Here is a 24,147-nt window from a genome sequence, read left to right as displayed (position 1 = left end):
ACTTAACTAAGTCAAACCTTTTGTCTGTATTCACCCCAGTATTTTAACACTGAAACTTGGCATTGCAGGTACAAATAAAAGGAAGAGAGCTAGAACAACCATGCGATTACTTAAGAAATACACTTTTATATAACATGTCTGTAATATGCACATAAAACCAATTTTTTTTCCTGTAGAAATTCAAAATATATACTGCAATGAGCAAAAACTACAGCTTTACAAATGAACCAATAGCCAAATGAACTAAAATTAGTCCAGTATGAAGAGTCAACTGGTCAACTGTGATTAAGAATGCAATTAGTACTGTTCTAGCTCTTAATACATTTCCAACACTGTTTTAATACAAGAACAAGTATTGTGCCAACAAGGAGGAAAAAAACAAACAAAAAACCCCAAGCAAATATCAAACCAAGAACCCTATTTTATTATTTAATTCCATTTCGATTAACTTTAAACCCAAAATGTCCCTTTGAGCAAGGATTTTCTCTAGGTGGTTACTAACTCTCCCCAAAATAAAATTCAGACTAACGTATGTATGAGTTGAACCATTTTCATAATTTTCAACATTAGCTGTCTAACACTTATTACTTGTCTGGTCTTAGCTTTACTTTCTGGTTTGTGAACAGCTTGCTGTTTAGCATCCACACTACAGACATTACCACGTGCATTCCAAACATACACTTAGTTTCTAGACATTCTTAGCCATAGCTGTAGAAAACTGCAAGGCAACTTCACTGAATTTAGTTGAAGAGCACAGACCTTAAGAAATCCCTTTTTGTACAATATTAAGAGTCTGCTTAAAAGCATTTAGCTTATAGAGGAACAAGTGTCCTAGAAAGTGGGAAAAATACGTTTATAGAAAGAAATACCAGATCTTTAAAATCACAGAAAAGTACAGTTTGAAGATTTCCAGAATGGCAGATAAGTTTAGCTTTTTATAAGATCACCGATATGGGAAACTGATTATGCTTCTGGCCCTCAAGAGACTAGGTACAGTGTATTTTTAAAAGTACAGGTCTTCAAAATGCTATCTAAAAAGCCTGAAGCCAGAGCACTGGCACTCTCACACAGGGCAAGTTTAAAACACTTTAGTATGCTAATTAAAAGGCAGGAAGTGGGAATTGAGTGGAAAAGGCAGTGCTGAAAAAAGAAATAGCTACTTACACAGAAGCATGACTGCTCTCAATGTCATACCTTACCTTATCAAAGGGAGGGTAATTAATAGGCTGTTTTGAATATTCTTGAAACCTAATGTGCAAAGCTGTTGCATTTTCAGTGTAAGGGTTAGTCTGGACAGTTCCCATTGGGTTCAACATTTCTTCAAGTTCATCTGAAACATCAGACAGAACAATTAATATTATAGGCCAGGCATGCATTCAAATTATAAAATCTGAGAGGCGAAAGATGCAGTAAGAAATTGCTTACTGTATACAATGGACAGAAGCATGTTTTGCTGCATAACACTTTCGAATACAATGCACTGTATTTCCAGCATAAATGCCCCATATCTCCTATATTCACAAATGGGATTATCACCCAATGAAAAACTGATTTTCTCTTTGCAAAGTAACTGTACCAGTTAAGGGAAGGTGACATATCCTTATACCTAACTAAATCCCAGTAAGATCTGCAGGTTCTGTGAATCAGTATACACACTGCCTCTATATCAAATAGAATGAAAAGAAAGTATGGAGTTTTAAGGCAGATTTCTTTCAGCACTACAGCCAAGTTGATACAGGTTTTCTCAGGACAGAATGAAGACATGGGGTTTCAGATGTTCTCACTAATCAATCCGATCTGTCAGGGAAGGAAGACTTAAAACAGATTCTAATCCACATTTTTTGCTAACACAAATACCGTCACATACAATACAGCTTATCTATTTAGTTTATGGTGCTTAGCACAGGAAGCCAGATGAAACAAACTGCATTTAAGTAACACCAAATATAAATATGAATCTATTTTTATATGATTTTAACTCCATAATTTAGGAAATACTTTTACTATACTATTTCCAAGCTGACTCTTGCCCTCCTCTTTGCTGATACACAATACTTTCAGGAAAGAGATTAGATATTACATATCTATCCACATTAAAAAAACACAAGGAGTAAAAAGATTATGCCAAGAGAATTGGATAAGCATACAGTAAAAACTCTACTATTTGATAGTACACATCTTGAGTCTTCCAAGTATTTAAAATCCAAATATTAAACCTTACCAGGAAATGATGACCAGCTGTGCAGTACCAGTTCTCCATTATTCAACTGCCCTTTATAATCAAACACCATGGTATTTACCCAGGCTACAGGATAATGCTGTGAAAGGAAAAAATTGTTATGTGGAACATTACTATGCAGCAAGCAGTACAGTATAGGCAAAACAGAGTTGGGCTTCTTAAAATGGTGTTATCTTTCAGAAAAGCAGTTAAACACATTCATCGTTTTCAGTATGTACTCCAGTACCACTAAGTGCTACTCAGACTTCATTTTAAGGGTATAGAAACATGCATTTCCCTGAATGTGAGCCTAGATGCTAATTTGTCCATCTTTCCTCAGACAGAACTCATCTAGAGTTCAGAACAAAACTGACCTTTTGAAATACAACTATTTAAACAACCATATGCCAACTGGCTTACAACAAAAATGGTCATGCCTTCATCAGTGTATGAGAAGTATGAGAAGTTTCTTTTTGTATCAATCACAAAATCCCAGACTGGTTTGGGTTGGAAGGGACCTTAAAGCCCAGCCAGTCCCACCCCCCTGCCACAGGTAGGGACACCTTCCACTAGAGCAGGTTGCTCCCAGCCCCTTCCAGCCTGGCCTTGAACACTGCCAGGGATGAGGCAGCCACAGCTTCTCTGATCACCACGTGCCAGAGCCTCAGCACTCTCACAGGGAAGAATTTGTTTCCTGATAGTAAAGCTATTATTATTAAAAATACATTGTAAATTATATTTAAATATATGTATTTAAATATAAAAATATTTATAAAACTAAGTTTAAAGATACTTATACTATAAACATTATTATTAGAAAATTCAAATATATTTATTTTCAATTTAAAATAATAATTACGATGTGCAATTCTTATTACTTATCCTCTTTCTCCATTGGGTTGCAGGTTTTTTTTCCCTCCATTCTGCAGTTTTTAACACTAAAGTGAAGTAATGAAAGATTTCTGAACAGTCATTTCAATATAACCCAGAGTTACACTCAAGAAAACAAGAAGAAATAATTACCACTTTTCCTGCTTTCCTTATGGTTTGGTACTTAGAAGGATTCATTGCCTTGGTTGACTTTTTAGTTTTCACCTTATCCATCACAGCGTAAACTGCAAAGCAGAGCCTTGCCATTCTTGGAAGATCGCAGACATTTATTTCAAACTCCAGTACTTCATTCCAAACATGGTCACTTCTCCCAGATATTTCTGTGCTTACAATAGTTTTACAAAGGAGCTCTGTACCATGGAAAAGACCAGCCCTAACATGAACCTGCAATAAGGAGACATTTTAAACTTGCCACAGAACCTATAGAATTCTGCAGAGAATATTATACAGAACATACATATGTGCATTTCATTAATATTTCTGTCTTAAAAGAAATACTAATTTTGATGTTTTAAAATAAATCGCATAATCACAGATTCATAGAATCGTTAGGGTTGGAAAGGACCTTAAGATCATCCAGTTCCAACCCCCCTGCCATGGGCAGGGACACCTCACACTAAACCATGTCACCCAAGGCTCTGTCCAGCCTGGCCTTGAACACTGCCAGGGATGGAGCATTTACCACTTCTTTGGGTAACCCATTCCAGTGCCTCACCACCCTCACAGTAAAGAACTTCTTCCTTCTATCCAATCTAAACTTACTCCATTTCAGTTTAAACCCATAACGCTTGAAATACTTTGCTATGCATGTCACTAGCCAAATCAAAATATATTTGTTTAAATAATACTGGCTACTAATTTTTTCAGTACTGTATTACTTATATTACCACACAACAAATAATATAACTCATCTGTAGTAATAAATACAATATATGGATACACAAACGCTTCTAACAACATACCTAACACAGAAAAAAAAATGTAGGAAATAAACTATTAAGCAGAATGGAAAAGACTAATTTTCACAAATTCAAACCTCCAGGTAGAACCTACTTGTGCTTCTAAATGAGAAAAGTTTGGAGGTTTTCAGCCAAAGAAAAAAAAATACCATTTTTTTACTTAAATTGCTCATTAAAATGTATAGAGGGAACACTGCTGACCCAGACATCAGACTTCACCTGTAATAGCAATAGGAACAGTAGCAACAATATATGTAATTGCCAGAAATTCTGTTTTGTCTTTAGCACCCAGAAACCAGCGAAATCAGCTAGCTTGAATGATAAAAATAAGGAACAGGAAAGGAGAAGGGCAAGAAAAGAAGAAGCTGGAGTTATTAGCCCTGAAATTACACCCATTCCAGGCCAATGCTAAGATGTGGATCATTTCTGCATTTGTGTTCAACAAACACATGTACACAGGAAACTGCATGTTTTCAAGTATCCATATTCTTTGACAGTTCAAATGGGAATGACAGGTCTTTATTTTCGTTGCCTGAGCAAACAACAAAGAGAAATATGTCAGCTTCTTCCAGGTGATCTTCCAAAGTATCAGTGGTTTTGGGTGAGGAAAATATGACCTGATGTTTCAGGTTCCCTATGCTTCTCAAACAACATTCCCAACAATCCCTTTAAGCTACTGTATTATTTCTGAGCACTATAAGGGAAAGGCAGAGATGTTTAAAATTTGGTTCAGATTTTAGATTAAAAAAAAAAAAATAAAATTCACCTTTGAATTCCCAAGGACACAAACAAGATCTGCTCCGGGAGAGAGCCTGTCTTTCCCTCCTTCAAAGGAACAACAAACAGTGTGATCAACACTGAAGCAGTTCCAGTATCAATATGCCTGACTTGGCTACACCAGCTTCTGCTCAGTACTAAGTTCTCCATCAACTAGCTCAGATAAACTAGTGACTGGCAAACTGTAATGCAGTTTAAATGAAGTCATGCTAGCGAGCAAATCTCTCTTCAGCCTGACATAATACGTGGAGGAGGCATTAGTAGCATCAACAGATGGTCTCTAAATAACACCCATTCTGGACTTCACTGGAACAATTGCTACTACTGATCAAGAGACTGCTTTCACAGCATAGGCAGAGGCATTAAGTCTTGGAGAACACACTATTATGGGTCACATTCTTTGATACAGGTGCCATAGGAACATCCATTATTAACTGACTCATTGACTTACATATATACAATCCCTATTTCATTTCCAAGCTTACAAACTACCACTGAAAGAAAAAGTTCAGTTTAAAAAACTGCATTCGCTTGAGTCTCAGCCATACTCGTAAGAATCACAAGTTACGTATTTCTGGCATGCACAGCTTCACCACTGTGAGTTAAGAACAGCAACATGAACATCCATGAAACAGACTGCATGAAAGTAACCTTACTTCAGGAAATCTAAATGTATACAGACTACACATGTATATGCATGCCTGTATGTAAAAATACACATATACAATAAAAATTCTTCTTCATTGTATTTACAGTGGGGTTTTTATTTCTCTGTAATTAAAGATTGCAGCCATATATTCCTCAAAAACAAAATACTGTGGCTGATGTCAGAGAACAGATTAAAATTGGTTGGTTCCTAACCTTCTTCAAACAACTCACCAGATGGCCCTTTATTAATTCATTTGGAGATTTATTATTCATTCAACTGAATTTATAATCAAGTTCTTTTGCTGACTTAAAGACATCTTAGGGAAATACAATTACATCTAGTATATGCTTTTGCTTTAACACCAGCAACAGTAAATGTTCTAAAATGAGGCTGTTTGGGGAGGAGGTGGGAGTTGTTTTTTAACCAGGGATTTAAGCTCACATTTGCATCATTTTGAATATCCTTCTTTGCTATTATCTGATACAACTTTACATGCCATCACATTTCCCCAGCTTTTTTTTTACTTTATTAAGAGCATACGCGATCAAGTAAAAGATACTAAATCCAGCTCAAATTAGTGGAATGTTATCCATTTGACACCTGTTTTGCTTCCCGCTACAAGCACTGTGTTTGTGAACCCTGTTGGTGGTTTGAGCAAAAATGGATGAATATTGGCTTGATCCGAAGCACAATGAAACTTAAACAATGGCAGTGAATTAAACAGACTTAGAATCACAACTAGGAAACAAACACGATCTCAATAGTGACAATTCCAAAATAGAATAGACAGACAATGCAGGGAAACATGCACAAGCCTGCAAAGTTAATACATGCATTCTTGTTCCTAGGTAACTACAGGACTGTAACATTTTCAAGATTAAAAAGCATTCAGAATATTAAATAAGATTCAGGCAAGTGTCCACAGGCACCGATACAAAAAAATTGTCATTGTTCCTGTTTCTTCTCAAGCTTTTCAAGTGTACTTTCTTTTTCCTCTAAAAGCATACTGAAAGTAACCAAGACTCACTTTTTCTAAGTATGATACCCTACCCCGAAAATAAAACCCAGTAGCTACGTTGCTTCTGGAATCCACCTTCTCTTTTCCCTTCCCTTTTCTTTTAAAAGCTTTAAGAGTCTACAGAACATAGAATTAAGATATTACAACAACTAGCCAAATAATGGTTTGGACGAATATAAGGGAAACATCTGTTTTTGCAGACATCCGTTTCCATAGCCAAAGCGTCTTTGGTAGTAAAATTGTAGCTATGGTTCATTTAGCTATGTAGTAAAACATAGTACTGCTAATACACAAGGGGGTTATGACAACAGTTTTGAAGGAAAAAAAAAAAATCCACAGAGTATTCCGAATAAACCATCAGAACAGCAACTTCAATGGCTTTTTTAATTTCTTCCCAATCTACACGATTGACTATGTAATTTACTGATTGCCAAGCAAAGGAAAGGAAACGAATCTTGTTCTGTCTCACAGGCAAGTGTCTTGTAAGGTCTAAAAGTAGTTGTGCAATAAATTCCCACATGTTAACAGCCTGTGGTCTGTAAACCAGTCAGAAGCCCAGCCGTGTGCATTTTTACAGGAAGAGATATTGCAGCTTTTTGTGTTCAGCGTGTTTAGAAAATAAAAGACAGATTGTATATAAGCATGCAGTCTGTGCTTACACACACACAGACTGTGTTCTGGACTACAAAAGTACCTTAAGTTCCATTGAAAAATGTTTAGTATTTCATCTGCTTCTGTTTGTCAGATGTTTATGACAGTTTAGTTTGAACAAGCTTATTTCATACCAATGTCAGTACTTTACACATATCATTTTCAAAAAGTACCATGTGAACATTTGTGTCATACTGCCCATGATTATTGACAATGTTCTAATGCACGTATCTATTATTTAGATAAGAAAGCAATACCTGTGCAATAAAGCAAGATTTTTAATACTACTACTGATATAACTAGGAATAACTAAAAATGCTTTTGCTAAATTGAAATCTGTATACTAAGTTCAATAACCATTGAAAATTGTTTAAATGATGGACAGAGTATATTCTGGCACTTGCCATGATTACTTACTTTGGCATTTTCTTCTGTATTTAGTTTATTGCCCTTTAACAGAGTAATCTTGAAAGGGTTGGAAATATCCCATACACTCTGAGAAATAAAACAAAGATATAAGCTCATTTTTACTCCATGTAACATATTAAGACCTACTTTATAAGCTAAATATGTTAAGAAAAAGTCATAACTACATATAAAGAGATATTTTTAAAAACATAAAGTTGAAATTTTAAAAAAAATAAATTGGTTATCATGATCACAAGAGTATACAAAGACACCCTAAAGAGGAAAAAAGTTAGGAAAAAACACTCAGCGGAAAAGAGGTGGGGGGAATGAGTACCACTCACTGACAATTCACAATAAACCTTCAAATTTGTTGTTCATTCTGAATATATACAGTGCATAACAGAGCAAAGTCTGTTCACGTTTCTTAGAATGACAGTATGTAGGTTGCATCTGTGCTCTAAGGACATTAGGTTTAGCAATAAAGAAAGCACCATTTTAAAAGAAAAGATGGACGCATAATACGCCCCAAAGTTGCCATCATTGAATTGGCAACATCATGCAAGATATCTGGGCTGATAAAAGGGATCACAGACCACTATGGCCCAAGCTAGTGGAGCCTACACAGTGCACAGAAGCTGGAGAATCCAGATTCTCTGCACTAACTCCTGCAAAGTTACCCCCTCTTCCGGGTTGTGATTTAAAATAGAATCAATAGCAATGTAAAGGAGATGGTGAGCAGAGGAGAAGGATGGGTGAGGCAAGGAAAGAAAAGAGGTTTCCAAAAAGTCTCAAGGTCTGTTATTTCTGATGTAAATGCTCTTGCAAGGAACAGGAGACTCCAAGTAGACCCTAGGTGACCTACACTGGAAACCAGCAGTAGCAGCACAAATCCCAGGCACTATTACTCATATTCCACAAGTCACTGTTTGTTTGGGTTTTAGACATTCTCCATATCAACTTACAGTTGTTGTTCTTGTTTTTTTTGGTGGCAGAGGAAGAGGAAGGTTGGATGATTTTCGGTTTATGGCAGCTTCTATGGCAATCATCTCCTGCTCGCACATCTTCTTTATAGTGCAACACTCAACTAGAGTTAGCTGAGGAAGAGTCCTGTTCATCACACAGTTGCGTATATACTAAAACCCCATGGAAAACAGATGTTATCAGCTAGCAGACTACTTCTGAGCCAACTTTCAAACCAAAGAAACAAATAATATATTATAAAGACACAAAGGAAAAGGTGCTCATGTATTTTACAATTGGAGAGAGCTGCAGACATGAGGATGAAGTCTGTTACTGTTCAGCACAGCTGAGCATCCAGTAGCACAGGAAGCAAAGCCAAATTTTGGCCAAGGCACCAGAGAACCGTTGCGGTAAGTTCAAACAGCTTTACATACCTGAAACTGAATTAACGGGTGATCACCGAAAACATATTCAAGCCTTCCACTAACTTGCAGCACATAGTCAGCAGGATCAACTTCCTCGTCTTCTTTTCCATGGATAGTCAAACGTTTTCGGATTGCCAGCTCATTCAGTTTGATGGGATTCATGTTAGGAGACACCTGAAAACTAAATACATCCTAAGAAAACACAAACAGGAATACCTATTATCAAGCTTCTCATAGTCAGATGTATAAGACTTAAATTGTAGCATGCACAATAAAATAGGTAGAAATACTTAACTGTTAAAACCAGACTATTTTTAACACTTCAAGCTGCAAAATGGTCAATTCACAAACTTCTGTAGTATGAGAAATGTTTTAAGAACACAGAACTTCACCTAATTGGTACAGTAGCAATTCAAAAACTTCTACATCAAGTTATTGACCTAGAAGCTTACATTTTAGAATGTGAATGAGGGAGAATATAAATCATGCATACATTTCAAGCTATGTAGCAGTACTAGATGTGGTTTTTCTTCTTTCTGTTCAGAAAGAAGTCTAAGTGCAATAACACTTGAAATAACAATTTGCTTCTGCAATAAAGCAGAAGAAAATGTTAACGTGACTTATGTACAAACCCACCAACTTACTTGGAAGAGTGCAGAAAAGAGGGGAAGCTGCCAATACCTGCAGCATTCTGGATACAACATGGAAACCTTTCCAAAGAACATTTTTAATCTAACTTTTTGAGGCTATCTAGTTATTGCCAAAGTATCTCTAATTCTGATGCATTCTAGACAGGTAAGAAGTTACCTCCTTTTTTAAATTTACAAAAGAAAAAAGGTTACATTTCCTTATTTAAAAGGTCATCTGTGATATCTTTCATCTCCCTTTAACTTATTACATTATGCTCTACACACGCTTATTAGCAAAGGTTGATCTGGGGAGTCTTTTGATTTTTTTATTAATTTACTAATACACGATGTATTGTCTGGCTCACAGTCTTTTGACCTGCGTTTTATTTACACAGAAGTTTACTGGTAAGAAGCCAAGCTGCCCTAATGAAAAGATCTAACTCTGTAAAGTAAAGCAGAATTAGCTCAGGTTTTTCTCAGTTTCTGCACGGCTCCCAAGAGCCTTCCCCTGTCAGAAAGCTGCAAAACTTTGAAGGGTTTCTTCTCCTATCAAAACTGGTAACGGCTATACAGGGAATGACACTTTTTCTTCTCAGGAAGCTGGTGCTCTGTAACAGCTGCCTTACTTCCAACTTGTAAGTCTTTAAATGCACATCACAGCAATGGGGATCAGTCTCTCTCTTTTGCTGCACAGACAATTAGGTAGCTTTTACAGCCCCCCCACACATTCTAGACAAAAATGATTTCAGTAGTCCTTTCTCTCAGTCTTGCAGAATTCCTACAGAAAGGACACAACAGTCCCCACACCTTCTCATTTAATCCTCCTGGGATGATTCTAGTATTCAGGGCAAGTAGTAAAGTCTGGAAGAGAGTTTAATATACTAAAAAGTAGCTCAGATTTGAGGTGTTAACAGCTTTGAAGGTCAGAACTGGCAGCAGAAGCATTCAAAACATCTGAAATGTCAGCAGTCTCAGCTATTACAGTGGCATGCAAATACATTCTGCACCAGCAGGAACTTTTGCACTGTTACCATACGCACATATATACAACATTTTAATCAAAAGCTAACAACAGACAGATATTCTCTCTCCTGGACAACTACAAGTCCTCTATGCTAAAAGGATTGGAAAAGGTGTTGTCATAAACCCACCTATGCATCCAGCATCAGCTAGTGACCAAACTGAGGACTTATCTCTGCATTTAGTGTTTCCAGAATCAGACACTATTTTACCATTTGAGATTTTTTAAGTTTAAAAATGTAGTACTGGAAATAATAGGGCTTTGTAAATGAAATCTGCCAAATCATTAGAAAATCAGTATCTAGCACCTTGGTCAAAATTGGACACAAAATATAGCCTGATATATTTACACATTTTCAAGATTTTCAGGTTTTCAATGCTGATCCCTCACTGTAATCCAAAAGAACACAGTGTAGAAATGAATAATGGGAATGCTGGCCTCAAGGAGAATCATAGCTACTTCAACATCAAGAAACTTAAGCTAAATCATTTTAGATGGAAACTAAATGGGGTTTGATTTTATAAATAAGCTATGGATTTGTTAGCTGAAACAGGAAGGTAAGTCTAAGTCTCAGCTAATGCTTCATTTGTCTGTATGCATGTCTAGCATAGGAAATACTAATTCCTTTTTCATTAAAAGATATTGGTCAACCTAATTAGCAGATCAACCCCAAAGACGTTCAACAATGAACCACACAGAGAAGCGTGTTAGATATGGTGTTTCCCAATTCACCAGCATCCCCCAAGCTTGAAAATGAACACTAGTAAAGCAACACAGTAACAGCTGGCCAAAAACAAAGTCCTGACAACTTTGAATTAAGTTTTACATTTAAAAAAATGTAAAAATACATAGAATATATCATATAGAACATACAAATACATTTTGACTTCAGAAGAACTGTAACTTGACTTTAGAAGTTCAGTTTACAATTGTAGGTTTGCATCCTCACTTTCAAGATCTTGGTGAAAAAATCTGCATTTTAAATCAAATGCCATAATGTTAGTACTCTTTTATTTACATCCTTGATCAATCACATGACGTTCCAGTTCATAATCAAGAGCAGGAGATGAAATGTGATGAACAACCATTCCTACCTGGCAGTTATCAAAATGAACAGCCACTACAAGATTTCCACTATAGAGCTTATCTTGGAAGCTCTCTGGGACAGCAGGTTCCTGCTCTGGTGGGTAAGTGTGCTTTAACCAGTCCATCCAGGAGAGACCCACAAGTGACTGAATCCTTTCCTCACTGATTCTCCGCATTTTAGCTCGGAAGTCATGCACTTCAGGATCTTGTAAGGCATCAAACTCATGGAGACCTGAAAGAATTCAAGGATGCTAAAGGATACATACCTGTGCAAATACTGCTCACCTATTTAGCATCCCACTCAAACCATTGTTATCTTTAATTTAAGCTTACAAGAGTTTTCTTCAGACATCCCATCCAATATGGCTGCTCAAAAGCCAGTTGGGCTCTACACTGTCCTCTACATCAGTGGACTTCTGAAGTTACTTGCACAATTCCCATGCAACCTGGCATGAGAGTTTAGTTCAAACTGCAAGAACCAAAGCTTCCCTTAGGTACTATTAAGTGGCAAAGACAACCTCACCCCGAGTTTGAGATAATTTGGAAAGCTGTAAAGTCTCTTCTCACAGAACCAATGAAAAGACCAGTAAATGCATCTTAAAGACCACAGAGAAGTGCTTGCAAACTGTATTTTTTTAATCCTACAGAAAGAAACAGAAATGGATATGAGAGCGACTGAAAATAGATAAATTTATTCTTGAATTTTTCTTGTAATTAACATTTTCTACTCAAGTCATGATGACAGTACTTAATATATAACATGACATAATGTCATAATGAAATTCCAACCAATCCAAGTTCCTTTCCCAAAATACGTAGAGAGAGAATACACAGTGGAGAGTCCACAGAGCTGTGATTCTTTGCTCGTTCAGGAAGCATAGGGCCTGCAAGTGTTCCTTTTCTCAACTTTGAAGGACATTGTCCAGATTATGGCACAGCACTGAACACCTTTTGAGAACAAACCACTAAGTTTAGAGGCTGAGATAGGAATATGTTTTTCCACTGCTAAAGTACAGAAAAGGGACACAGCTATAACAGGCAGAAGATCCAATGAAAACATCTGAATCTCTCCGAATGTGTCAGAATCTGTGTGAATGGTTAAACTAGCTAACTGTTCCCATTGTCAGTTTCAACAAATGGGCAGACAGTGTGCTGATGAAATCTAAACAAAACCTGCAGTCTTTATAAAAGAGCTAACAATGGTTCATTGTTTTAAAACAAGAGGTATGACCTCACATGACCCCGTCAATCTTGATTGTATAACCCAGCAGAGTGGATTGAAAAGCTGAAAATTCTGAAATAACATCAAGAATAAGTTACTGTGAAACCTTTAAAAATAGCTTTTCATTGTGTGCTGCAAATCAGTGCCACAATTGAGAGCAAACCCAAGAATCTCATTGTTAACCAAGTCAGAAACCATGTATAACAAAATCATAATAAGTTCCCTCTGCTTGCTGTTAGGCTATTAATGATAACACTTTTCAGGGATTATGCTTTCCTTCACTTAGTAACAGTATTATAGATTTCCCCTCACTGAATAAGGTAAAACTTGTTCTTGAATGATGTAGTAATACAACACCATACTGAAATGCAACATTGAAAGTAGCTTTCAACAGCTTTCAAACATTTCATCTTGAGTATTTCAATTCTTTCACAAGCTTTAGTTTGAGAAAGGCAAATTCTGACACAGAAATACTTCTTAATGTTTCATTTTTCACTGCTACCTGCCCAGTTGAGACCTTCATACAAAACAAAGTTTGCCCTCATTTAGAAAAAAAAAAATTAAATGCGATTACCTTTGCCTATAAGGACACCTATTTTGGAATCCAACTTCTCTCCTGGATCACAGTTCCTTGTCACTAGTTTAAGGACAGGCAGAAAGGGTCTAACATCACAAAGTCTCTGCGTTTCATCCTCTAATTCTTCATGTACAGCAGTCTGATTCACACAGGAGAACATGTAAGAGTCAATCTCCATGAGGAGATGAAAAAGTGGATAGGCATGTGCCTGCTTCCATAACAGCTGCAAAGAAAATAAATAAATCAAAACATGAAGGAATGCACATATCTTATGGCACTGAAGATAACATTAATTTTCTTTCACGTCCCCCGAAGAACATAAGAGTAACATGTTTGCTATACCCCTATATATAATGATATAGGTCTTGTTTGTAGTCTCTATCTTGAGGTTCTTTTTAAGCAGCAACTTGTGTGCCCAAGTATCCCAAGGGTAAAAAACATACAGGGGCAAGTACTATGAGGTGATAAGAGGGCACTAATCCTCATCCTGATGCTTATCCTGGTATTGACCCAATCTAGTCCTATTTGCAGTAAAGCTGCAGGACTATGGCTGTCACTACAGTAGCAAAGCACTTTGTGATGACAATGACCACCCAGCTACCATTCTCTTCCATCCATTCCTATAGCTTCTTAACAAAATCCTTTCGCCTCAAGACACATCTATACTTTTTCCAGTAATTACTGTAATACACAGACAACAGGTTCCCACTATGGAACTAATTCCTGAATAAAATTTCCCCTGTTGTCTGGAGAAGCTTGAAGTAAATTTATTTGTAAATTACTGGCAGGCTATTAAGACACCCACGTCGCCCACAGAACACTAAATGCTTTACTGAACTGAATACATCAGTAGCAGATTACACCTTAAGTAACACCAGCGTTACTTGATGTAACTTGATACATAAAATATATCAAATCCTCAGCAGAAAGCTAAAGTGGAAGTAAATAGAGCTCTCCTGACCTAAATACTATTAAAATCTTTATCTGTGAGAATGGTTTTGTCCTCATCTTGAAAGTTTACATCTTACGGATTTGTTTCCAAAACTTCTTTTGAAACAGGAACTGCAGGATCGATAATGTATAGCAAAAACCCCTTCTCAAACAACTGGAGCTGAACTGCACTCCTTCTGCCAAATTGAACATACCTACATATATTTCATAGTTTGTACAATGAATTCCGCCTTCCAGAAATGTATTCCAGTGTATTTTGCTTAGCTGACTGAAGTCGAATCCAGCAACTACCTCTGGTGTAGAGCAAAACTTCCAACTTTGAAGGTATCGAAAGGCTAAATCTACCATTGCCTCTCTGTTCTTCTCTAACAGCTCATTATATAAAAATCAGTATCTTTTTATTTTAGCTCCCAAGTTGTCTAATTTTCCAGCTACTGGTACTTATTATGTCCCTTAATGACCATAACATTTAAAAAGCTGGCAAGTCCCTGAAACAGACTTCTGCTGAAAGCAGTCATTTGCCATCACCCAAAGTACAGGCCTGGTAGCATTAGAAAGTCTACAGAAATAAGCAGTTCTTCAGCCCTCAAGTATTCGGCTACTTGCATTACACATTCTACAGTCCATAAATTGGGGCTTATCACAGCAATGAAATGGGAGCAGAGCTACAAACCCAGTATGCCATCAAATTCCTCATTTATTGTTCTGTTTTCAAATAGAGTCCTTTCCATGAAAGAGCTCTGCAGTTACAATCAACATTCCTTACCTTTGAAAAACAGCTAAATATCAACAGTACATGTTTGTAACATGTTAGGTTGCAGCGTGTCAACCATCAGAAAACCAGACAGCCTCTGTCATGGCCCTTGTGCTGTCACTTACACACTCGGTTTTTAAATTCTTTCTCAGCTGAAATCACTGTCAGCTGTTCCATTATCTTACCCACCACCCACAAAATAACCTGCAGTTGCCCACGTTACCCTTTTACTAAAACAAAGGCATTTTTCCAGTCAGAAATATTTCAAGTATTTGAGTATAGCACAAAACTCTTCGCTTGGATCATTTCAAGTTCTAGTGGCACTCTCATTACTGCACATACTAAGTGCATATACCAAGTGACCCACTGCATAAAAAAAAGTACGTCAGTGCCTACAACATTTCAAATGAGTACAATGAACTGTGGATGCACGTACATGTACATGAATGTACATGAAGCTACTATTGATACAATGAAAATAATCTCTATAAAAAAGAGATTACTGCCAGACTGAATAAGAATGAAAAATAATGTACTTACTTACCAGGCAATGCAATGGAAAAAGAAATCACACTTCTTTATTTTCTTTTAGAACTTTATTATGCCTTAAAGATCAGATTACTTGCTGTAATTCACTCACTACCCAACTCCCCTGTAGCTTGTCTAAATGCCCTCATATGGTCACTACCTGATGAAAGGTCAATAGATTATTCTTTAATATCTGTGGTTATTCCCATGCTCCCCTTCCTCTAATTTGAGTATTCCCTTACTTTTTAAGTGGTACCCTAACAAGACGCTTATACAAAACCCTTAAGAAGTGGCATACATGATTTTTAAAGGACCCATCTTTGGTGTCAATCAAAATAAACAGGAGCACTATCTGTGACTTCCATATTAAAAATCAAATTAGACACAGTGTCTCCTGTTTGCACACTAATCAGAAAACTGTTAAATCAATGTACAATGTAGTAGCGATACGCTAAAGACAGGTTTAGATGTAGCAATGCAGTATTCTAATACCCGCATATTAATAATCTCAGCTGAAGTTTAACCTTCAGCAAGAAGTAATTTCTCCAAACCTTGCCATCTGCCCAAAGAAATTCCAAATCCCCAGACACACTTACATTTATTAATCAATCTGCTACGCACATGCCTTCAGTACACCATTTTTTATGCCTACTCAAATTCGTTACTTCATTTGCCAAAAGGCGCTTAAAAATCAGGAACAGCACACATTCCAAATAGAAGGTAACTTTTACATTAATGAACCATTTGGTATTATTACCTGTTTAATCTGAGATATGGTGGCATCTCGAGGGACATCCAGGTTGATATAGATTCCAGTGGGCAACAGGAAGTCCACAGATATTGAGCCATCAGCGCCAATCTGCGAATCCACTGCCCAGATGTCAAGGCTGTCTGTCACGGCAGGAGGCATTATGCAATCTCAATAATATCATAACCACATGGCCTTAGGGGGGAAAAAAAGAATTACAATTCAGTATACTTCACCTTCTATAATCAGACACACATTTTAAAGCCTTTGGAAGGTTTACATAAGACTGATTGTACAGCTCAGCTTGCCAAGTCTGGGGTCTCAAATGCTGCTATTGCAAACACATAAGCATAGTTTTACTCATTAATTCCATTTAGTGTAAAAGCCCTTTCTGGTAAAGCACTACTGTGGCCAGAGTGACATATTCAGCTTAAAAGGAAAAAAATCTTCAATGCTTATTAGAAAGCAACTTTTTCCTCTAAAGACATTTATCTCTATTCACTTTCACCCCTAAAGCAAGATCATCTCTGATAAATTCAACCCACTGTGTAAACTACATCCCCTGCAGGGTAGGGGGAAACCCTTTATGTGACCTACTTCAACACATTACACTGGCTTCCTGATTACATGTCCTTTGTGTTTCAGGACATTTTTACTTACTCTTTATGCTACCACTAGTTTTTCTGACCTTCCAAGTCTTTTGATTACCTATGTTCTAAAGATCCATTTTCCCTTCAGTCACTAGTCACTAAAGTATTTACCTTCCTCTTCATACAGACAATGTTTTTCAGCTGACAAAGGGATGAGGAGTGCTGTAAAACACTATTGCCTTCATTGGAGAATTGCTTTACAAATTACCCCAACACCTTTCCAATTCTTGTTGGACATCAGGAGATGAGGGGAATCACTGTTTATAAAAAAATAAGCCAAAATGTACACCACCACTAATAGTACAGCTTTCTGTTACTTTTATCATTATTTCCCTTTTACATTCCTTCCCTGCTCTGAAATCAGGCCTGTTCTGCCCAACTGAAGGTATTTCCCCTATTACAGCACCAGCAGAAAAAGCAGGATGTAACCAATACACTGGCCTTCTGTTCTTTATCCATCACAGAGCAGGTTCAAACTCACTCATCGGGAAGCAAACAAACCCCACATCAGCACAACAGCCTCCTGAACTCCAGTCACTACTGCTGACTTCATTGCTATAAGGTCTGACACATGGGATTTTCCCCTTTGTTAAGGCACTAGGCAAAATCCACTGTCAAAAGCTAATCCTTTCTACAAGGGGTAAACATACAAAGGTATTCCTAGAAACAGGGCAGGACTGCTTAAATTAGTCATGCCATTGAATTACAGATAATTACAGATAATTACATATACATGTTTTAGTCTATATATATAAAACATGTTATAAATGTATGTATGCATTTATGAATACAGTTTTTCAACCCTAAAGCACTTTATCACTAATATTTTTTTTCCCAAAAAACAAGCAACCAGAAAATCTTTTTATAACACACTATAGGTGAACCCACCACAAAATTCCAGGAGACCAACCACATCATAACAAAGGTGTTTTGCTCCCCTCCCTCTCCAGCTTTTTTCTATATGAAACAGCTTGGTTTGGGAAAAGTCACACCACCAGCTACTAAATCCAAAATTCATATGCAGGAGTTAATGCTTCATTTATAGCAAGTTAAATTGAATAGTTCTATTCCTCTTCAAAATTGGTAGGCTTTTAAATGGAACAGTTCAATGTCATATGCATCATCATCCTTAACTGACAACAAAAATGCAAAAGTGGTACTTCAGAAAGTCTGTCTGTAATCCCTTGCTTGATACAGACAGCTTCTAATGAAATAAAAATATAAGCAAGCAAGTATAGGGGAAAGCTCAATGTCCCTACAATGGCTAACAGACTATGCCAGCAGCACAAAAATCAACTCCTACTGAAGCATAACTTTTCATTGACAAGAAAGCTATTAATATTTTGTACAAGTGCTAACTTTTACTGATCATCATGGTCACACAAGTAGTACCATTTAAATCACCACTTGAAAATATTCCCAGTCCCCATATGCCTCAGTTCTCAGTACTGGTTTCTATCCTTACGGTAAATTGCTCATTTGACAGTTGGAAAAATTCAGGAGATGAAAAACTCTGGTAAAGAGAGGCTTGAGCAGGGAGAACTGCAATCCTCTGAAGCTTACCACTGCCCAGTGAAAACAGCAAACCCAAAAACCCAAATGGAGCCCAGCTAAACACTAAAAACAACTTATTGCAGCTGTGCTACCATCAGCTTGCCATTTCAAAGCTGCTTTAGATATGAGACAACACACTTCAGTCGCACCTCTAACTGCCATGTAAATACACCTTCCATTCAGCCTTAGCAAAGCTGTGAGCACCCACACAAGCGTGACTGCTGCCAGCACATCTTGCTACCATACTAAATATGTGGCTCACTTAGTATTTTGCTTGTAGTAGATAAAAAAAATAGATAAAAGCATAGTAAGAATACCATTAAGTGCAATCAAAAAACCTCTAATTTTCAGACAGGTAAATACATAAGGAAAAATATTTTCCTCAATAGAAGAAACAACTAGGGAGCTCCTATTATCATCATTATTGAATATATAAATCATAATTGAATGGTTTTATCACCATTAAGTCCTCATTCCCCCCAAAACCCCACCACACTGCACCGGACTGAATCAGAACAAAAAGAATTAGAGGTGAGAGGTGCAGACCTGGTGAAAAATAACTTCGTTTATTATTTCTATTTGCATTCAGGGTAAGATCTTCTTTATTGTCATCTTCTTTCAGCTGTTTTACCACAGCATTTGCAATTGTTGCACTTCAGCACATCAACAAGAGTTTAAAAAGTTCAAAGCAGCAAGACTTCAAAATGCTGTTACATACCCTATAGCCAACCAAAACCAGACCTATCATGTTTGTAATCATGGACTTCCAACACTGACATCAGAAGCTTTTACAACTCTATTTCCACATTTGATTAAAAAGGGAAGAGCAATCATCATGCCAACCCGAGCATGCTGGAAACTATTCTTGCTTTCAGGCACTTACTTAATATTTCCTTCCTCAAGGAAACAGGTTGGGGTCTTTCACAGTCAGCACCCAGTTTCTACCCCTGACATGACAGGGGTCAAGAAAGAACAAGTATTTATACTGGGAATAACACTGATTGCCAACGTAAGACGGGTGTGAGAATGAGTCACGAGCCAAAACAGTAAAATGTGTTATGGCAGTAGTGACTAACACTAACAGCACTCACATCTAGGAACTGAAACAAAGGCGGAAAGCCATCTGCATTGGGAGCAATAATACCAAAGACATTTTAAACAACTTCCAGATGGAGGGAAAATATACCAACAAGCAAAATTATACTAAAAAAGCTATTTCTGGCTGTTAACTTCATAGCTGCTCTTGCCTACTGTCACAGTAAAAAACAACTTCTCATATAGAAGGAAGTAATTAAACCAATACTTAATCTTGACTACTCAAGTATCTGATGGTTATTTGAATTTAATAGCAACAAAGGCTGATATTAAATGCTTTCCTAAGACCCAGGTACAGCGCATTGATAGACATCATTCAACCCTTTCCATGTAAAGCAAAAATTCACTCTGAACTTTGACATGGGCATTTCAGATTCTTGCATATGCATATATCTACACACACAAGCTTAATCTCAAACCCACTCACTTTATATTTTAATATACCAACAGTTCTGAAAAGGCTGCTCAGACTAATGGAAAGAAATGGAACACAGATTAGGAGAACATCTGCAAAAGGAGAAAAAGAGAAAGAAAGTTTAACATTCATCTTTGCATTTACTTTCTAACAGACACAAACAAGAAGCCCTACAACAAAATTTCTCAACCAGCACAACTGCCTGTGTTTTCAGGCTGCTATGTCAGTCTCACCTCAATGCCCTGCAATATCATGGAGCAGATCTTCCTGGAAACTATGCTAAGGCACATAGACAGTAAGGGGGTGATTGGGTGATTAGGCTTCACTAAGGAAAAACCATGCCTAACAAATTTGCTGGTCTTCTATGATGGGGCCACAGCACTGGTGGTTATGGAAGAGCGACTGCCATCATCTACCTGGATGTGTACAAACCATTTGACACTGTCCTGCATGGCATCCTTGTCTCTAAACTGGAGAGGCATGGATTTGCCAAATGGACCACTGCATAATGAACTGGCTGGCTGGATGCACTCAAAGAGTTTTGGTAAACAGCTCAACATCCAAGCAGAGACCAGTGACAAGTGATGTTCCTCGGGGGTCAGTGCTGGAACCAGCACTGTTCAACATCTTCACTGGCAAAATGGACAGTGGGATCCACTGCACCCTCAGCAAGTTTGCCAACGACAACTTCTCTGGGCAACCTGTTCCAGTGCCTCACCACTCTCACAGTAAAAAACTTCTTTATATCTAATCTAATTCTCACCTGTTTAAGTTTAAACCCTTTAGCCCTTGTCTCACTGCTACAGTCCCTGATAAAGAATCCCTCTCTGGCATCCTTGCAGGCCCCCTTCAGTTACTGGAAGCTGCTCTGAGGTCTCCACACAGCTTCTCTTCTCCAGGCTGAACAGACCCAATTTTCTCAGCCTGTCTTTGTATGGGAGGTGCTCCAGCCCCTGATCATCCTTGTGGCCTCCTCTGGACTTGCTCTAACAGTTCCATGTCCTTATGTTGGTGACACCAGAACCATACGTGGGTTCTGAAGAGTGCCAGAGCCTCTGAAAGGAGAGGAATGGAAGCATGATCTTATTTTTTAACCAGAAGCAAGCCTCCAAATTGTGCCTGCAGGTAACCACAGCCTTAAGATGCAGTTTTACAACTGACTAAAACTGATACAAGACCATATCGCCCATTCTGTCAGCAAGGTCAGTGCATTGATCTAAGTGAGATTTCAGGTATTTCTCTCCTTTAAACTAAGTTTTCAGTTGAAAACAGCTTTTTAAGGAAGCATGCTGCATGAACACAGAAAGGTGGTGGTAGTAACCCTTAGCTGGGAACAGGGCAGGAACATCCCTTCTGACAGCAACCCAGATTTTGAGCAACTTAAGCAACACATGAAATAACACTTTAATTTGCTTTTAAGAGGGAGAAAGAATTCCCTGATTAAAGACAATTCAAATTCTAAATGCCTAAAGCAAAACGAATACTTCACACTAACACAGTTCCAGCTAGGTAAAACAGGAGGAAAGAATCTAGTGAACCATGGAGTAAGTCATAGAGATTTTCACCACTGTTGTCTTTCATAAACATTCACTGTTTTGACACTGCCTCACCAAAAGACCAGGACTGTTTCACCACAGAAGAGATTTAAGCTATTTTTCTCTTCATTGTGGATTCTTGCAGCGGGTTAGAATTTCCTCTATGAAACCAACGTGAAAGTTACAGTATTTAATTTTCTGTCTTTCCTCAGTATTGTGACCTTGATCACAAAATAATCACACATTTTAGGTAGGAAAGACCAGCCAACAGCCCACAGTCCTGAACAGCTATTGAGAACAGCTATTGTGTTCCCAGGCACAGGGTTCTTTGTTGTTGTTCTTGTTCTGTTGTGGGGGGTAGGGTTTTAAAGGACTTACCAGTTCCTGGCAACAGAATAATTGACTCTAGTGCTAGCAGCCTTACTCCAGAAGCCAAGAGACCGTGTAGCTTCCTCCCTACCGCCCAACAGAAGTGTATCTCATCATCTAACCAAAGAGACCACTAAGAAAGAAAAAACCAAACAAAAAAGGGCTACCAGAAGCAGGCTGCTTCTTCATTGATTCCTAAGACGGTTTCAGTAATGATGACAGTCAAAGTAATCTATGTACGGTCTTCTATGAATTGCATCCCACTCATTGTTTTCCCCTAATCAAAACACAGAACTTGAACCATGCACACCTGGCCTATACAATTCAAGTACAAAAGCAGTCTGTAAAAGCAATGTAGGCAGCACTTGCTGGAAGTGTCAGTCACCAGCAGAACCACTGGAAGATTACAAGATACCAATTAACAAAACCTAGGCTTTCACAACATCCCCAAGAGTTACGAGACTTACCTTTCAGACTATAGGATCTGCAGGGTTTCAGAAGCTGTGGTTTTGAGTAGGAGTTGTGTTCTCTTACTAAGCCCATTTTGCTGAGAAGGAAGCAAAACAGTTTGTGGCAAACTCAATTCTACCACAACTACTCAAGGACAAGACAGCACTGTGAGCCCAGGACCATCCCGCTACAAAGGCTTCACACCACTACTGGAAGAGCTGGTGAACTCAGTTTTACCTGCATCAGGTAGTTAACTTACTCATGTAAAAGAATTAAATCCAAGTATATAACATGAAACAGTGCCAACCAAGAAGATATGAAGAACAAAGCAAAGAAGGGGAGAGATTTCAGAAGGTTTTCCTAAAATTAAGAGCTGATCAAGAGCATGCTCAGAAAGTCAGTCTGCCTGGAGGCACTGCAATAAAATTAGACATGGAGTAACAATGCAATAAACTTTTCTTTGAAAGTAATTTATCACATCAGCAAAAAACTTAGACATCAAAAAGTACCCACAAATCCACATGGATTGTTACCAATACTCAGCATTAATGTGCCAGGTAAGTTCCTCTAATACCAACATTTTGAAGAATGCACCAATTGCAAAATTTCACACTATCACATTAAAATAAAAATTCTCCTTTACTTGTGAACTCACCACAAATCCCCTAACACTTCTCCTTCGAGATGTATCTATTGTTAAAAGAATACAAAAGTAAACTCCAATACAACATTCAATCTCTTATCCTGAAGCATAATCAAAAAGAATACTAATTTTACAAGTAAAACAAGTACTAATTTTACAAGTAAAAGCATGGAATTACCAGCTTCCAAGCTGGAAAATATAAACACACACACAGCACATTGTTAGAAGGAAGTTCCAACCCCCTGCTATTTCTCACATCATTTACTCTCCTGGGCTGCTGCACAGCACCAAGAAAATCTAGTCTTCAGGCAAGTCTTTAGAAGAGATACTGTACATCTGAAATGATGTCACCTACCCCCTGAAAGGTGGTCAGTTCTCTCGGGATGAATACTTATGTATGCTATCCCAAATGGCAAAATGTTATGGGGGCAGTAAGGAACAGGGAAGAAATCACCTGTGTATGAAGAAGTCCATTTCCTTAAGAAACACCACCTTTTTCAGACAAGGGTGCCTTTTAAGGGCACGTAAGTATCTGTGGATCTTCAGGTTAAACACAAAGCTGGATTTACTTTCATTTTCACTAAAAATGTGACTATTTACATAAGAGACAAATGTCAGAAACCAGCTTGTTTTGATTATGCACAAACTAGGAGCACTCTGCTTATCCAGATTTTTGCTTTATGTAATAAGTTATCACAACTGTTAAGCACCACATTCAAGATGATCGTCACTGTGATCAATACAGCTCTTTATCTACTGCTGGCTCTGTCATGTGGCAGTCAAGGGGCTAAAAGAAAGAGAAAGTCTTGCAGCAGTGAAAGCAGTTGAAAAGGGCCACCCCATCCAGACACACAAGAACAGTGTTTAAACAATATCTTACTGTCCAGAAGAGTCTGGATGACAATCTGGCCACAGTCATTTTCTAGGAAACAGCAGCAGCATATCACGTAGTCTAAGTAGGAGA

The 24,147-nt window shown here is 37.7% G+C and overlaps 1 protein-coding gene across 2 annotated transcripts in view; it reads right to left on the bottom strand.

Annotated features, from left to right (window-relative positions):
• PIK3CB (phosphatidylinositol-4,5-bisphosphate 3-kinase catalytic subunit beta) overlaps nt 1-24,147 on the bottom strand; it is a 103,175-nt gene that overhangs the window by 26,624 nt on the left and 52,404 nt on the right. For both annotated transcript variants that reach the window (XM_057429033.1, XM_057429034.1), the window contains exons 3-11: nt 16,482-16,667; nt 13,489-13,714; nt 11,701-11,924; nt 8,966-9,148; nt 8,534-8,704; nt 7,581-7,658; nt 3,242-3,493; nt 2,222-2,318; nt 1,200-1,330 (exon numbers count right to left, since the gene is read on the bottom strand). In XM_057429033.1, the coding sequence (XP_057285016.1) occupies nt 1,200-1,330; nt 2,222-2,318; nt 3,242-3,493; nt 7,581-7,658; nt 8,534-8,704; nt 8,966-9,148; nt 11,701-11,924; nt 13,489-13,714; nt 16,482-16,634 (1,515 nt within the window). In that variant the 5' untranslated portion in view covers nt 16,635-16,667. The remainder of the gene's footprint in view (nt 1-1,199; nt 1,331-2,221; nt 2,319-3,241; nt 3,494-7,580; nt 7,659-8,533; nt 8,705-8,965; nt 9,149-11,700; nt 11,925-13,488; nt 13,715-16,481; nt 16,668-24,147) is intronic.

This window comes from Pezoporus wallicus, unplaced genomic scaffold (assembly GCF_028554395.1).
Source record: "Pezoporus wallicus isolate ANWC-B61680 ecotype Strahan unplaced genomic scaffold, APGP_CSIRO_Pwel_v1 contig_593, whole genome shotgun sequence".
In the NCBI taxonomy this organism is placed as follows: Eukaryota; Metazoa; Chordata; class Aves; order Psittaciformes; family Psittacidae; genus Pezoporus; species Pezoporus wallicus.
The sequence above is the reverse complement of the archived record's forward strand: the minus strand, read 5'-3'. Positions and strand labels throughout refer to the sequence as shown.